Source organism: Wasmannia auropunctata, unplaced genomic scaffold (assembly GCF_000956235.1).
Source record: "Wasmannia auropunctata unplaced genomic scaffold, wasmannia.A_1.0 LD335898.1, whole genome shotgun sequence".
NCBI classification, from domain to species: Eukaryota; Metazoa; Arthropoda; class Insecta; order Hymenoptera; family Formicidae; genus Wasmannia; species Wasmannia auropunctata.
Window position 1 is genome coordinate 143,758 of NW_012026992.1, and position 18,190 is coordinate 161,947.

At 36.3% G+C, this 18,190-nt stretch overlaps 1 protein-coding gene and 1 long non-coding RNA gene across 2 annotated transcripts; one reads left to right on the top strand and one right to left on the bottom strand.

Annotated features, from left to right (window-relative positions):
* The first annotated feature begins 13,459 nt into the window (after window positions 1–13,459).
* LOC105455550 (protein odd-skipped) lies at window positions 13,460–17,310 on the top strand. The gene is made up of 2 exons (XM_011698951.1): window positions 13,460–14,289; window positions 16,237–17,310. Exons 1-2 carry the CDS (start codon window positions 13,733–13,735, stop codon window positions 16,583–16,585), a joined length of 906 nt encoding a protein of 301 aa, XP_011697253.1. The 5' UTR covers window positions 13,460–13,732; the 3' UTR covers window positions 16,586–17,310.
* Window positions 14,663–16,473, bottom strand: LOC105455549. Its single transcript, XR_975126.1, has 2 exons — window positions 16,403–16,473; window positions 14,663–14,910 (listed from the first exon to the last, which is right to left on the bottom strand). It is a non-coding gene; the product is annotated as an uncharacterized LOC105455549 (long non-coding RNA).
* Window positions 17,311–18,190: the final 880 nt, after the last annotated feature.

Below are 18,190 nucleotides of genomic sequence, written 5' to 3' on the forward strand. Positions count from 1 at the left end.
ATATACATATACGAATTATATAATTTTCAGTTGACGCGTCTTATAAGTGAAGCGGTATGACGGGTTAAGAGGTCTGCATATATTAAAATTGTAACATCATTCTAGTAAGATCTCTTTGGTGAAGAACATGATGACGAATAAGAATAAGGGATAAAATGGAGAGAAAGATGAAGTGCGGTCTCGAGGCCACGCGCCTCGAAGCAATTTATATGTTTTCTGGACATAACTGGGGTCCGTTTCTCTGTGAAATGTGTATCCTGCTTTTGCTCATGCATTTCATTCCTTTTCCATATTGCCGTGTTACGTCCTACTGCAATGTGATGCAAGCAAAAAAGAAAAATTCAATATCATACACAAATTCGAAAATTTGAATGTTTGTGAGAGCACTATTTATCTGTTTACAATGGGACAATCCCAAACTTAAAATCGCCGTTACTTATCTGAAGCAATTGTCGACGATCCGTCACATGCGAGAACGGTTAAAAGGAGCTTGTACTTAAGTGCCTTTGTCATAAAAACTCGGTGCTTCCGGTATTCGGACGAGACATTGCATTGAATTCGACTGAGAAAGCATGCAAATGCCATAAACCAGATAGACTATCGTGCGCTAACAAAAGACTTGAAGATTAAGTTGTAAATTTTCCTAACTTCCATGTGACACTCCATACGTTTCCTAGCTTCCATGTAACATTCCATACGTTTACATTTACGTATTCATGTTTTATTATTTATTCTCTTTCTGTTGCTACAATGGAATATTTGTAATTCACTGAATATACCTGCTCGATACGGAACGATCGTACAGAGCAAAAGATCATTTTAGAATAAATTTAAATTCCTACAGAGCAAAAAGATAATTTTAGAATAAATTTAAATTGTTAGTAAATTGTTAAATAGAGAAAGCGTAAAGAAATGGACATCAGATATCTTACCATAAACGGATGTATATAATAAACGTCCTGCGCAACAAAGACTTAAAGAATTTTAAATAAGCTATAAACGTTCACATTTTATTCTTATTTATTCTATTTTCTCTATTTGTAATCCGTTATGCTTGCGATCAGTGCGATTAATATGAAGCAAGAGGATTGTTTCTAGGATTGTTAGATAAAGAAAGAATATAATATCTTGAAATCTGAGCAAGTCTAGCGTGGCTTTCGGGCGCATTGTGGCCATTGTGGGAACGTTGCTCTTATTATTCACTAATCCTCGTATTCTATTATGTTCTGTTGTGTTGCTTTATAATTAAATTGTTTTTCTTTTAATTTTTTTCCATGCATATATATTTATAAAATTAAATATATAACAATAACGTCTGCATTATGTTCAATTATTTTTTGTAATATTATATATGTAAAGCATATTTTTCTATTTTCAAATTTTTACATTTCTCCTCAAAGAATTGAAAATTGTTCATTGTTTTATTAATCAACATTCCCAAAAAAATTCTACTTTCTATCTTCTGTTTTGTTGTTTAATAGATGTATCTAAATCAACGAACAAGTTCTCACGTTCAGACGCGTTTTGCTCGAAAATGTAAACGGAAGGGATCACGGCACGCTCGGTGCGGTGCGCCTCTCTGTCAATGGTGTTAACTTACAGGGAACATTTTGTCGTTTCCAAACGGAGGTCGTTCAATGCGCGCATGTGTGTGTGTGTGTGCGCGTGCAGTGCGCCAAGTGACACTACGCAGACGGCAGACCCGTGACCGCACAACCACCTACGTACATAAAATTTTTCGAGAGGGCTGCTCCACCCATTGCGAGTCATCGTCGACATTCTTCCAGGGAGGTCCGTGCAGACTTCGTGGCGACCCGGAGGACGATATATTTTAGGAAATATTTATCTCACACTGGTACGCTGCGACGCAATTTGTGCGGTTGTCAAGACAGCCGGTCAGTCATTAGGAGGTAAGCGACGGCAATCTCTGTCCTTCGAACGCATAATATACAGATATCCTCTCTTATATAACGACTAACGAGAACGGCAATTATGCATAAAATAATAATATGAATTGTCGAATTTTAATGAGATTATTGGCAAAATGAATAAGATTTTTAATTTTATCACCAGAATGTCCCATCACCCTCTGTGTCACATAATCACTTGTTCGGGTATTATTTCTTCAATATTTATGAAATTATAGTAACTCTTAACGATTATTATTATTATTATTATTATTATTTAAATTGAAAGATTTTTATCCCAAGAATAAATAAAAAATAACAAAGTAATGTCAATGCGGACCGACACGGATGTTGGTATATATAATAATTTTAGATATTGTCAACAATAAAAATTATTATACACACCAACATCCGTGTCAGCTCGCATTAACATTACTTTGTTATTTCTGGATTATTATTATATTATATAGTATTTTATTATATTAAATAGTGTTTTACATCACTACACAATGATCACACATGCAAAAACTTTATCATAAAAATTCATATAAAGATATTATTGCGTAATTTACTTCTCTGTGATTGTTTTTCAATAATTTGCGAACTTCTGCAATTTTATGAAATTTTAATATTGTCATTTCGTATATTCTTTGTATATTTAAAAGAAGAACAGAGAAACAATTTATCTATTCTAATTCTGAAACTGAAACGTTTTCTTCGATTTTCTCTTAGCGATAATATTGGCGATCAGGCGACAAGTTCTCTATATAAATCTCAAACCTAAATCGTATATAAGATAAATTTTGCGGGATTGACAAAGAATGTCATTGTAAAGTAACGTCCGATCGGAAAAAAATAAGGCATAACGTAATTGTTTGAAGTCCGCTCACCGGGTGCGCGATCTTATTAGCCCGATCGTTGAATGACGGAAAGCAGACGTCGCGTAGAGAGAGTGTCATCGCAGCCGCCGACTGCCGTATAAACCTTTTAACACTGTCACGCAATAGCTGTGCTCTTTAGCGGCGTGCCGGTCCCAAGTGTTACGCGATCTATAGCTACCGTTATGACAGTTTTTTTTCCCGTTTTATTTACGATAACCAGATTTTTAAAACGCACACAGGCGAAATGCGCCAATAATTTACAGATTTGCGTAACGAAATTCCGAGAAAAAATTTTAAATAACCGTGTGATGTCATAATAATGTACAATAAAAGGATTACGTTACGAGTTATTAATTAAAACTGCGAAAATTGAAGCTCCATAGCCGTTTCCAGGATTATATCGTCAAATATCGTCATTACTTTTACCTTTTTATTATTTATCACATGTCGCTGCGATATAGAAAATTAAAGGATAATGAGAATCATCGTTATTCCATTTTGCTTTTTACGTCCATTATTTATGCTCGGCCGCGCAAAATGCGACGACCGGCTCTCTGCATTTACGTGACGTGTAATCGAAGCCATCGAAATTTGACGCAATTTGACGATGATAGAAATACACGATTATACACGGGCTGTTAATCGCACGGCACGATGACTGTTTATGCGATATTACGCTCATCACACTCTCACGTAATTACACAGGGAGGATAATGAAGCGCTAGAGCGGGCGTGCCGTCAAACGCGCTTCTGAATTTCACTCTTTGCTGTTTGAGTCATCGCGATAATCGCAGAAGCGCAACGGGAGAAGCGGGAAGGAGATCGGGAGAATTGGAAATTTATTAAGGCAATTTTTATTCGTGTAACTTGTAAATACTTGCTCGCAATTTACAAATCATATTACCGAGTTTAGTGATAACTACTCAATTTACCTTTCTCATCATTAATATTATTTCCACTTCTTTCTCCAGTTACGTGCTTCTGATTATTGTGATAATTCAATGAACAAAATGTAATCTTTAAAAGGATATTTTGCTTCTTCAGCATTGTAAAGCTCACGCATAAAAATCTATTTATATGTATATATTATTATATAAATATATTTATTAATATATTTATATGTACAAATTAAATGTATTTATATATTTAATACATAAAGTGAATTCTTTCCAGCAAGGCGATTTCCTTTATATAAATATTACTTTTACATATAAAGGAAGTCTCCTTGCTGCAGGAAAGAATTCACTTTCCAGCAAGGCGATTTTTTTTATATATATAAATTACTTTTATATATAAAAAAGTCGCCTTGCTGAAAAGTGATTTTTTTCTGGAAAAAAGTGAATTGGAAAAAGTTCACTTTCCAACAAAGCGACTTTCTTTATATATAAACTACTTTTGTATGTAGAAGAAGTCTCCTTGCTGGAAAAAATTCACTTTCTAGCAAGGAGACTTCCTTTATATACATATAAAAGTATTTTATGTATAAAAAAAGTCGCCTTGCTGGAAAGTGAATTTTTTCCAGTAAGGAGACTTCCTTTATATATAAAAGTTCACTTTGCCATTGTGTAATAAAAGCAAGAGTTAAATGTTAAACGTGGCCCGAGAGGACGCTTTCCCCATCACGTCACGAACGATAATTGCAAGAATTTACGAAAGACGAAGCACTCGAGTTGAATTGCCGGAAAACACAAGCCGGACTGTACCCGTCGGTTGCTCTGTTCGGTACACGCCTTAGAGAAATAAAGGATCGCCGCGTCCGTCTTTTTCGGGAGGTTTGTAGAAGCGGGGGCTTCTCGGAAGTGGAGATTTCTCGCAATATTGAACGCGCCTCTATCAAAGCATCGTAGACACGATTGCTGGTCTTCGTGCGCTTTGCACAGCGATAAGATTTCTTCGATAGCGTAAACGAGAATTGATCGTGAACGAGAAAGCCTCCGCTTCTCTCAAGTTCTTTGTCGTCTCAAACATAAAAATCAAATACTCGACAGAGATAATTCGAGTACGGCAAAATATTAATGTACCTCTTATAATTGCAGTGATTTTATGACTTACATTCCATGTATAATTATATATTTTACTATATATTTAAATTTATAATTGCAATGAATAAAATATGTAATGCGCGCGTCGTGCATTTATTTAATGTATTTATTTTATTTCTTGGAGAAGCTAGTGTCATGAGCATAAAATAATTTGTGTTATTTAATGTCAAAATTGTGGAGTGTCTCTAATTATATTTGATTTAAAATATGTCGCTTACAAACTCCGCATAAAATTTTTAGGTCTCAATTTGAACGTAGAAAGAATTCACTGTGAGCATCAATGCGCGGCTATATTCCTCACATTCACGTGTAATTTAGAACACCGGTGTGTCGAACTTATCCTCCACCTATTGAAAACGCAAGAATTTATATGACTCAATATCTGGCGGCACGATGTATCGCAGACACTCTTCAGAGTACTCGGAGTACGTTCAAAGACAGGGCTGTGAGCAGGAATCTTTCAGCTCGAGAAACGAGATATATTGAAAAATTATCTTCCCAACGTGTCATCGAATTCAATGAAATTTTAACAATTATCGCATCCACACGCGTTGTGTTTTAGAATAATAAACGGAAATGAAAAAGGACATGACTGAGAATATAAACATGCTAACACAAATGTTGCTTTCCAGGTATTTTCAAACGCGTCATTAAAGGTATCTGCTATGAAAAAAATACAATACAATTTTTTGTATTTTTGAAAAACAGTTGTTTCTTAAAAAAAAAAACGCATTAAAAAATCATGAAAGTTTCCTCGCTATCAATCGCTTGTGAGACCGAGGCGATCGGGATTTCGAGAGAAATGGTTTAGTTTCGTTAAATGAATATTGTGGTCAAGCTCGAGATTTTTTTTGCGTACACACGGCACGTACTTCGAAAGTTCGATTCCTAAAAGTTTTCCGACCACCTTGCCCCGCTAATCACGGCCCTGCTCCAAGGAAGTCGCGCGCTGTGTACACGCCGCGGTGTGCGTAGGTACACACACGTGCGAACGCGCCACGCGAGTATAAAACAGCTTTGCGCTGATAGCGGCGCCTTTGATGTGCTCTCGTCCCCGACTACCTCCGCCGTAAAATTCTGAAACGCGCGCTGACGTACAGCGCTGCGCCGCGCCGCGGAAAGCGGTGATCCGCCTTTGACGGGCGTAACGATGATCGCTCCGTTCTCTCCCTCGGCGAGATTGCTAATTTTCCCGATCGCGTTCTAAGCAGAGCTCTATTTAAAATCATTTCGACACCGTGGATGTAGGTACATGAATAATGCAGATTCTGGATGGACTCGGTATGCGGAGAGAGGCGAAAAGATTTCTGCGAGCGGAAACTTGAAAGACAGCTGATAAGAGTGGTCAGAGACGCATTCGCGTTCTTCTTCTTCTTCCTTTCGTTCTATTTACTTCTCTTTTCTGTTACGCAGTATTTAGCCTTTTGCGTAACACATATAATCTTTCGTGTAACATTTCGTTTCGCTGTATATATATATATATACCTGTGAAGGTCGCGTCGATGCGTGACGGAGATCAGTGCGCGTCCCCGTTGACATTAAAATAGAATTATTATCGGCACGGTAGCACGGTTGGGCAAATGCTGAATCAGCAAAGGCCAGATAACGGCCGATAAGAAAGTTACACGGTATCGATGCTCGATTTAATGGAGTGGGTGTGGCCACGGGTCCCGGGTACAAGCTGCCGACGAGGAAACACTATCGAAAACAATATATATGCATCTGTGCTCTGTCGGCGAAAGAAAAAGGATATCAAAGAGATTAATCGCGCTATATGATCGCTGCGCGTATTATCGCTGCCGCGAAAGTCGCGTGGTTGGTCGCGTTTGCGCGTTGCACCGGCGATTATGTAAGCTCTGCCTGACGATACACAAAGAGAATGTCTCAGCGAATATTTCAAAAAAGTATTGTCGATATTTTTCGAAATATATTTCTTAAAAATAAGTATAGTTTCTTAAAACTTCGAAGAGAAATATTTTATGATCGCTCGTAGAGTAATTTTATTAAACCTTAGACATGTATAAGTTTCTACAAAATATAAACACTTATAAATTTAAGCATATATAGAAAGATAAAATGATGAAAAGATGATGAAAAATAATGTATATATAAAAAATAATTGGATTACAAAGAAAAAGGAAAAATAAGTAACATGAGCGACGTGCCACGCGCACAATCAAATAAATTAACGCATAGTTAATGAAGTGATTGGGAGTTAATGAAGTTAATGAAGTGAGGGAGAGGAAAAAAAGGAGCAATATTTGTAGAAAATTTATATTATTGAAGAAATTAGCGTTTTTACGTAAGAGAAACATTCGCGCGCATGTAGAATAGGAGCAGCTTCTCTTATTCGGCTGTGCAAGAATCGTACGTGCAGTTATAAGAGTATTTGCGACACGCATCAAATGAAAGAGCAATAATGGAGCTACGTGAAAACTGTTCGGTAGTTCAGAGGGAGGATTAAGGTCTCTGTTTTAAGTTCACGCACCCCCTCCACCCGGCTTCGCGTATCGTTCCACACATGGGAGTTAAGTATGTGACATCTTACGGCCGCGTAGATATTATCTGAACGGAGCATATGACACCCCGAGCTGAGAGACTGGCAGAAGCGATGGGCGTCTGTTCGAGCCATTGAGACTAAGCAGATGATATCGCCTATAAACGATTTGAAGCTTTAATAACGGGAAAATATATATTAAAGTGCCGTGTAGGTTCAAAGGGGATGATCGGAGTCAGCAAACGTGGCTCATCGGACTTTCTGAGGTCCTGCAAAATTTTTAGATATATAATCGAGATTTTTCTGCCATAAGCTTTGACAAGTAAATTTTGCTTATGCAATAGTTTAGATGAAAATTTAGTTAGTATATCAAAGCTGTACATATAGAAGATATTACACACGTAAAAGGAAGTAGTCTTACATCTTCAACGGAAAATTGGTATTATAACAGATGTAAAAATATAGAAAATCCAAAATTGAAGAAAAATCTTTGAAAAAAGATCTAAATGCACCTGAATGGAGATTCGTATTGGTGAAACTGAAGTTTTGAATCAACAGGATTCGGATGACCAGGCCTTTTTTCGACGTCATGTCAATAATCGTTTTGACACCTTCGTGCTGGTGCAAAATAAAGAAACAAAAAAACACGTTATCCGGATTATAAAGATGTTCTGAGAAAGGTAAGATCTAATCTAGCTTAAATCATTGTCACCATCAGGGATCGACTAATCTGACAGAGGGTCTAATAATCTGTATTATTGTTAAGACTTAAAAGTGTGAATGAAATAGATAGATACTTAATAACGAGAAGATCAAAAATTTTTATTCAGATTTTCAGAATAAAATTAGATAAACGTTAACCATTGGTCGATTCTATTTTTTTATATTACTGAAATAACATTTAGGGTTTTATTAACAAACGTACCTTGTCTATATTTGATATTAATTTAGATATTTAATCAACAATGTCAATTCTTTTTTAATACGTGTGGTGTAGGTAATATTTTAAATATCAGATAAAAATTTGCAAAATTTTTTCGAATATGAAATACAATTGCAGCTTAGACTAATATGATTAATTAGAAAGTATGTCTATTACAAGTATTGCAGTTTGTTATAACACATATTGAAAACGTTTAAAATCTGATCTAATATTATTGATAGAGATAATTATTAATTTATTGTTAGTTTCTTAATGCTTTTTTCTTTAATTTTGTCTTGTCTATTTCCCTCAAAGAGACTAGCGAAAGAGCGATTTCTACGTGAAAAATCTACGTTCAAAACAGAACAATTTTTACGTGATTTATGAAAAAAATATTCAAGGATGGTTATCCCAAGAGTGACACAAATTGGATCTAATAGAATATTAACTAATACTAACTAAAACAGAATAAGAAAGTTTTTCTTTTTTCCAGCGTAACCTGAGTCCTGAAACAGTATTTGACATCTGTGGTCGAGAATAGGAAAGCGGAAAATCAGAAAATCGCTGTGCCTGTTTTTCAAGTGGCAGTGGTTTCGACAGGCTTCTAGAATGCCACTTGAATAGTGTCGAATTAAATACGACGTTTCACCTTTTTTAAAAACACACGGAACTTGAAATGGAATGACACTATTCCCAATAACATACAATTTATTTTTAACGATTTTAAAATAATTTTATTTTGCTAAAATACTTTGTTATTAAACACAATATAAAAAATATATGGTAACTTAATTAAATGTAGGAATTTAATAAATTATTTATAATAAATCTGTATGTCTCTCCAAATAAATATGTTTACTGATTTAGATAACTTTTTTATATTGTATACGAGAAAACTATAAATATAAAAATTATTTTATTGTGTAATTACATTGTAAGCATTTTTCATAATGTAATTTTGATAATATGAAATAATTAATATACCAATTTTTTAAACCACTCGATATACCTAATTACGAAATATTTGTCAAATTGTCAAATTCTTATCACTATAATTCCGAATCTAAAAATTTCGAATTCGTATTTAATTATTAATATTTAAGTCGATTAAATACTAAATTATTTGTACTATTTTGCATTATTTTCGTAGCTGTTATTTATAAATAATTCGAAACGTTTTCTTATGGAATGTAAGTCTCCTCTTGTAACAGTTTACTCTACCATAAGAGGGACCCGTTTAAATCACAACCTAGGTCAGGTTGTGACAAACTTTTCACCCTTTGCTACGAGGGCAATTCATTTTGAAAGTTAGCTATAAACAAACTGTCACCGCCTGGTGAAGATGTCAGTGTCTCGAGTGTTCTTTGACTTCGAGAGAACCTACATAGATAATCTATGAAAGATATGGGAAGAAGATAGAAAGAAAATTCAGTCAACGTGCTTTTCTGTAGAATCGAATATTTGGTAATATTTCAATTTTTCACCCGAGACTCTCGAAAATCGTTGAAAATTCCTTTAATCACACATTAATCTCTTTCCCAAATATTTTACCAACATTAATTATTTGAGAGATATTTAACTCAGAAATTTTTCTTTCACATAAGTAAGTTCCAGTTCTTTTAAATATATTCTAGTAATTATACGTTTTTACGCGCGCTTTTACACGATTTTTTTAATTCTATGCTACCTCCCATACTCGCAACATTAAACACGAACGATGTATCTTCTAGAAGAATAAAAGTGGTTTTGAATTTGTTAACGTTTCTTTAAAAAAAAAAAACAGTAAAATAAAAATCTCAGGATAACGTATAAATATGTACTGCCGTTTCAAAGGAGCTTTAATCCGACATTAGAGAGAGGAAGGATGTGTGTTGTGTAGCAAGTACATGTTCAATTTGGTAGTTCCAGTATCTGTACAGTTTTGCAAGGAGTGGCAAAGCGCAAACGAAAGAGAGAGAGAGAGAGAGAGAGAGAGAGAGAGAGAGAGAGAGAAATAGAGGAAACGAGGGAGATAGAGGGATGACGGCGACGTACAAAGACGCTTCAGGGGTGACGAGAGCGTGCGAAGGGGGTGAACGGGCGGCGAGGGGATCTGCCTGCCTGATGGAGCTTGAAACTGAATTAACCATCCCCGCCCGGGGCCCGTGATCTCGTCGCAACCTCATCTCGGCGACCATTATATTTGTCTTTGTATGCTAAACATTTTGTGGAATTATACGAGACAGGTTTCGAAGAGTCGTCTCTCCCTCTCTCCCTTTCACTCCTTCTTTCTCTCTCAATCCTCCCCTCATCCTATCTCTGCACGCAGCGTGATCGAGAAACGATAACGATTACAGGGCATTCCTCCCTTGTGCAAGATTACTTTCCAGGCGAAAAGCGATCAGTGAAATACCGTCAGTTTCCCATGCACTTTTTTTTATGCACGTCGAAAGAATTTACGGATAACGAGAACGCAGAACTCGCGTTCAAAGTTCACAAAGTTCGGAAAAATATTCTGATTGAAAACAAGCATTATTTAATACACTAATTATCGAAGTATCATTGTGACATGTTTCGTGTGTTACACAGTTTACAAAAAAGGTTTTTTTATGCCGATTTTCTATCTACGGATAACGAATTATTCTTTCGAGGTGTCTATGAAGTTGTGTATCTGTTTACTGAAGGTGTTTTCGTTTACTTTCCACGAATTTTACGCATTGAAAAATGAACAATGAAAAAATTTATTAATTTTCAATAATTTTTGATCGAAGTTATTGAAGATTACACATAAACTTTAATTATTATAATACATTATAACAAGATCGGGCATCAAATTGTTCAAAGAGCTCGCAAAGTGGGAGAAGCGGCGAAACATTCGAAATATCTTTGTAAATAGCTCGCGTTTGTCATTCCGCGCGATCAACAAGAGCTCCTTCTCAATTCGCGCGACGTCGACGTGCTTTTACGTCGGTGTCACGCTGTCTGTGCTGTTATAAATCGATAAGTGGATAAGATAATCTTTACCACGTATTGTTACCGATAATGGTATTGGCCACGATATCTTGCCGCGCGTTAGTTGTCGACTGTCGACTTTCTCTGATGTGTTTGTTCCGACGAAACGGTATTTTTAAATTAATCATCGCCAGATTATCCTTATTAGATAAATCATTTCCAAAATTAAGCTTGCAAAATTGTATCTTTCGCATTTAGCTTTAGCATATGATCTTTCTCTCTCTCTCTCATTTTGGATTTTATTTATACCTTATATAAGAGTACAGTTATTTTTTACTGAGTTTTCAAGTTTAATGCTAAATGTCGAATACAAAAACAGAGATTTAACGGGATAAAAATAAAAAAAAAAAACAGATATACGTGCCGTTATCTTAATAAAAATTCTTTTAATTTCAACATCGCTTCAGCGACTTTTGATCAAAATGCGTATGATATTGACGACTTGATGCTGTAAATATCGTAAAAATCAATCGTTTACCAAACAGGTTCCATCAGTTTGTTCTCATTAATACAGCTTAAAGTAAAGATTCATCTTCCCTGACGTTGATGTAAATTCGTGGCGAATGTATCGGTAGCATCGATATCCCAAATATCATGCTGTGCTGCATCGTTAACGTATAATGAGATTACTGGACCATACGTCGGAAAGAGTATTGGGCGAGGACGAGGAAGATGGATTATGCTGTTAAGAGTAAAACAAATGCTTGTCCCAATTAGTAACACTATATGACGAAACAATGTATCGACGCGTTATTCAGGATGATTAATCTGTTGTCGCTGGCTTTTGAAAATCTGAAAAATTAAGAAATCGTAAATTTTCAGCATATCTACTTTATAGAAAATTTTATGATCGATATGAAATTTTCATTGAAAAGTATACAATTCGTACGAAAATTTTTACAGAAAAATATGTATGTCAAAAATCATTACGAATTTCAAAAAAATAAATTTGTTTTATCTATTGACTTACTTTAAATAATAAAAGACAAATATTTACACATTTTATTTTCTACGTTTTTTTTATCGGCATTATATCATAAAATATTAACAATAAAGAGCCCAGACCTATTCGACTGGGACACGATGACAAATTCGCGTCGTTTCACGAAATATACCAGTGGCGCCATGTTGTTTTATATACTAATGGTTCGTGATATGTAATCCCTATCTACGGTAGGGGTAGTTTCGCCTGTCGACCCTGTGGTTGGCTCGCATGAAAACTTGCGTGAGTCGATTACCCGATGCACCATGCTGGAAACATGCTCGTCCGTTCACTGCAATGGAGTTTGTAATAACAGAATTGCCTCGATTTTTTTTCACGTGTATATGTGTGTGTTGTATGTGTGTGTGTATACATATATACATATATGTCGGTTATATGTATACATGCAACGCACGTTCGGGGTTTTGCTTTCGCGAATGAAAAATTGTCATTTATTCATTGAAACACATTTTTCTTCATTGCACAATTTTATCGTAGTCGAGAGAAATCGAAAGTTTTTACTTTCTAAGATAAGATATATTGGCATATCTCCCTAAGATGAGAAAGAGCCCTTGGTAGTTCTCACACAAGTACAACCCTTTTTTCAAAACGTCAACAAAAAGAATTCATTCAAATTTCATTCAAATTTTAAAATGCAAATAGATATACGAGCTTTTTCATCTGTGAGCCTATGTTATGTTTCTTTGACGTAAATTAATTATTGTCAGATTTACAGTCCGTGGCACCCGAACTTAATGAACTTACGTTAATTTACACGAGATTACGTGTAAATTTTACCGACGAGCTAACGTACATACGCGTGTATACGTGTGTGCGTCTCGTGTGCGCATTCCATCTCTCATCAGCGGTAACATTTTCAACTTACGTCGTATAGCGGCAAATCTCCTTCCTTCCCTCTCTCTCTCTTTCTCTCTCTCTCTCTCTCTCTCTCTCTCTCCCTCTCTCTCCTTTTCCACCCCCTCCGGCGCGTCTTGCGGACGCGTGGCGACGACGGCGGCGGGAGAACGCACGGTTGTCCACGGGTGGGTAGCGTCGCGACGCCCCGCGGGGTCACCCCAACCCGGAAGCTCCGCCCCTGTGGAAGTCGGGCCGCCAACCGGCGTATCCAGCGTCCGGGACACGGTAGGAGGAGCCACCGTGTCGTCGTCGTTGGCGCCAGGTAAACGGCGATCCTGGTCCCGGCTGTGGCACTCGGTCGCTTAGACCTTAGTATCGCGCCGACTCTCGAGTAAATATCTTCTTGTTCCTTTTTTTTCCCCCCGGAGTCCCCTTTCTCTCCCTCTCGCTGTTCGGCTCACCGCACGCCTTTCGTTACCTCGATTTGAACCTATGTGGATCTCGCGAGCGAGGCGTCGATCGCTCACGATCGATCATTCCTGAAGTGACGGTCGTTTTCGGCGTCGATCGGTTTTTTACTTTGCCGCTTTTGACGCTCGGGGTAGTGCGGGGAGGAGGGCGCGCGTGCGCACACGCACACATACACACACAGATGGAGACGAAAACGGAGCCGCTGACGCCGCCGCAAACACCGCCGACGATCGACAGATCGATGCATCAACATCAGCAGCAGCAGCAGCAGCAGCATCAACCGCAAAATCAGCCGCAGCAGCATGTAGTTTTCTCAGCGAAATGGGCCAAATCGAACTTCCTCAACGGCAGATACATACAGCAGCAGCACCAGCCGCAACACGTTCAGCCAACGCAACACAGCAACTATCAAACTACCCTCATCAGTAACTGGTTAAAGGACGCGGCCCTGCTGACGTTCAGGGGTTGCTGCCCCCAACGTCCTTATCTGCAGTACTATCAGGGTCATCCGGGCACCATGTTTCCGGTACCACCGCCGCCGCAGCCGCCGTCGTTCCTCGCCCGCAGATCGACGGGTCAGAGACCCAAGAAACAGTTTATCTGCAAGTTCTGCAATCGACAGTTTACGAAGAGCTACAACCTGCTGATTCACGAAAGGACCCACACCGACGAGCGACCATACTCGTGTGACATATGCGGGAAGGCTTTCCGCAGGCAGGATCATCTGCGAGATCATCGGTAAGTATTCATTTTCGAAATACACTCCTCAATTCTGATGGTCCGATAATATATATTGTATACCGGCGTGGCACACAATTATGACGTTTATGACATGAAAGTTGTAAAATAATTTAGATAGGTAGATTACATATATATACATACATAAATCGTGGAAAAAAACGCGTGGTTTTAATATGATAGTGGTAACAATATAAATGGTGATTTATTAACTTCTACGATAATAATGCTTCGGCAGTGAACTTGGATAAATTTGAATACTGATTTTACTGATTTTTTTCACAACTGAAATTAAAAATAAGTAAAATTATATCGGAATATTAGTACGAGATTTTACAAAATAAGAATAAATCAAATTAAAATGACGTTGATTAAATTCACATTAATGTATTAAAATAATGGAATGGAAAGAATACAATAAAGCACAATGAATGTCATATACATCGTACAAGAGAAGAAATTCTCTTAAAATTCTCTTATGGAAACGTCGAAACTTCATAGTTTCCCTTGAATGCTCTCAGGTAATTTCTCGTGAACGTCTATTCTTTAATTTTTTGTATATCTTATCCTTGACGTGTTAAGATAGCATCTGTGAAGAGCCCTCATAATTCTTCTTGTAACCTTCAAAAAATATTAGACATACAGAAGTACCATACAAAACGAATATTTCATGGCTTTTTCGAAACACTGATTTTACGGATCAATGACGATTTTATATAATTCTACATTTTTGAAAATATATATTTAATTCTAATAATTTTTTTGATAAATGATATAGATATAGAAAAACTTAGGAAATAGATTTTAGGAAATTTAATAATTTAATTCTTTTTGTAAATTGTTTAATATTTTTATAAAATTTTTCTCTGATGTTTCTGTTCTCACTTATGTTTGATATTGTCAGTTAATAATCCGGAAATATTTATTTTTCATTATAATCGTCATTGAGCGTCAGCGTAAAATTTCATTGTGTTAATATATTTATCTAGATTCTAGACTGATATAATTATCAATTGAGTATCATTACCATCTGGCTATTATAATCTGGCGCACAAAAATATTCAATCTACACGGAGAGAATTTTCTTTTAAAATTTACCCTGAAAATCACGTTAATTGTGAGACAATATAATATTTAGGTAAATTTTACTGTGCACTACAATAAGATTTCGCAGTAAAATTTATTGTAGCGCACAGTAAAATTTGCCTAAATACTATATTGTCTTATAATTAACATGATTTGCAGGATAAATTTAAAAAAAAATTCTCTCCGTGTATAGATTGAATAATTTTTCACAAATTTACTTTTTACGAGACTGCTTCTCAAGTATTTCTGGATCACATGTCCTCTGCGTGTGTGTGAGATTACACATAAGAATTAATTAAAACAAAGCCAATTAAGAGTATGTATCAGCATACAACCGTCAAATGAAAGCTACTATAATTTCGGTGATTTTATACTAATTGTATATAAAATTTTTGTTAAAAATTAAGTTTCTTGCGTCCACAAAAATTTTATTTTTGTTCCGCATGAGAATCGCGCATAAAAATATCGCGTATTTACTGTTTATCGATGTGCTTTGTATTGTCCATATTCCTGTGAAAATAGGAAATATCAATTTGCTTCTGTCATTAATATATTGATGACAGAAGCAATGTGCAATTATATATATTGATTGGAGATGAAAGAGAAAAAATGGAATTAATTAAAATTACCGAGAAGAAAGCAAGAATTATCAAGTATCATAAAAGAAATTAGTTTACTAGAAATTAGTTAAATTATTGCAATATTTATATAATTATTATTTATCAGAACACGTATACGTGTGCAGACGTAAAACTCACGTTATACCTATATAGTTCGCCTACGCAAAAGTATTAAAGGGAAGAGATTCGCCAGCTCGGGTCCGTCAATCATCGGGCTGACGAATTTTTTTTTACATTTTAGATATATACACAGCAAGGAGAAGCCGTTCAAATGTAACGAGTGCGGCAAAGGGTTTTGCCAAAGTAGGACTCTGGCGGTTCATAAAGTCATGCATATGGAGGAGTCGCCGCACAAGTGTCAGGTGTGCGGCCGGAGCTTCAATCAGAGAAGCAATCTCAAGACGCACCTTCTCACGCACACGGACGTTCCGCAGGACCTCAGAATCGAGACCTCGGTGCCGTCGAACACGAGGATCATGTCGTCGGAGGTTAGACAAATGACAGAGCGGGTGAGCGGTCTCCTGCCAATACCGAAGAGCAGTACGCACAAACTTGGCTTCACTATAGAGGACATTATGAGGCGTTCATAAGATCGCAATTTCTTTAATCTGCGTGCATCTCATCTTTTGTTTGCTCTGTATTATAGTTTTTCTCATTTTCTACGCATTATCTACAAATTCATTATCTACGAATTATTATTACATTATTATTATTATACATTTTAGTATATTATTATACACATACCTCAGTTGATTACTTCATTATTATTATCAATTATATATTTTAATTTGTGCGCTCTTCTAGCACCAGCTGGATTGGCTTCAAGAGTGCCGAGAAAAATTTGTGCCGGTAATAATTTTTATTTTTTTATATGACTGCTATTAATTTAATATATCTCTCTAAATTTTCTGGAGTGAATCTCCAGATTGAAAATACTGTCACTCGGCTACTTGAGTGGCAGTATTTTCACTCATTTGGAGTGGAATTCTCTCCAAAAGAGTAAAAAGTCACTCCAGAAAATTTAGAGAGTAGTTGACCGAATGTAGTTGCAATTTAATTTTATTATTTCTCACCGTATTTCCGTTCTCCCTATGCCGTTCGTAATCTTAATAAGCTGTTGCTAAGATATACGACGTTCTGCTTCAAAAACGTATAATAAATACGACGGGATCGTATCTTATTAATGCCAAATTATTGTTGAAATTTTTACTTTTTTAATAATGAGATAAAATTTAAATTTTCTATAAGAACAAAAAGATTTCTAATAATTATGCTTATAGTTCTTGGCTCGCTAATCATAATCATATTGGATTTGATTATACAGGGTGTCCCATAATAACCGCCTAATTTCTCGTGGGCTGGTAGAGCAGATTAAACTGAACAGAAAAGTCCTTTACCATTTTGCAAAATTCGCAATCGTTAACGAGATATTAATTTTTGAAGATTGGCGAATAAACGCGAATCCGTCCGGCCCACCGCTGAATACCAGAGGTAGGGCGGTCGTGCCAGTCGTATCTCGCCGCGCTGCTAGGCATGTGGGGATAGACTCTATCCCCACACGCTTAGCAACGCGGCGAGATATGGCCGTCCCACCGCTGGTATTCAGCGATGGGTCGGACGAATACGCGTTTATTTGCCAATCTTCAAAAATTAATATCTTGTTAACGATTGCGAATTTTGTAAAATGGTAGAGGACTTTTCTGTTTAGTTTAATCTGCTCTACCAGCCCACGAGAAATTAGGCGGTTATTATGGGACACCCTGTATATATATATAGTATAGAAAATTATATAATTATGATTATTATTATAATTATAACATTATATATTACGACTCCTGAGGCAGAGTATCGCAAGTCTTTATTTATCCGTGCATGTTAAGTGTGAATAGTATGGGAAAGTTGGCATCAACATGAAAATCAGTTTAAAAATTACGACTATAACAATTTGATCCATTAATTTGATTTCATATAATTACGAAATTATCACGCTAATTTATGTTTTAATACTGCATAATAAAGCAAAACATTGTTTAAATCTTAAATTTCAACTGAAGTTTATCGATTTTTGTTCTTACTATTAATCTCTAGAAACATAATAATAGAACAATTATCACGCTAGGGCGGAATTCATAGACGTTGCTTGAGTTTCAAGTTAGTTTCGATTCCTATCTATATTACTTCATTTTTTTACGCGC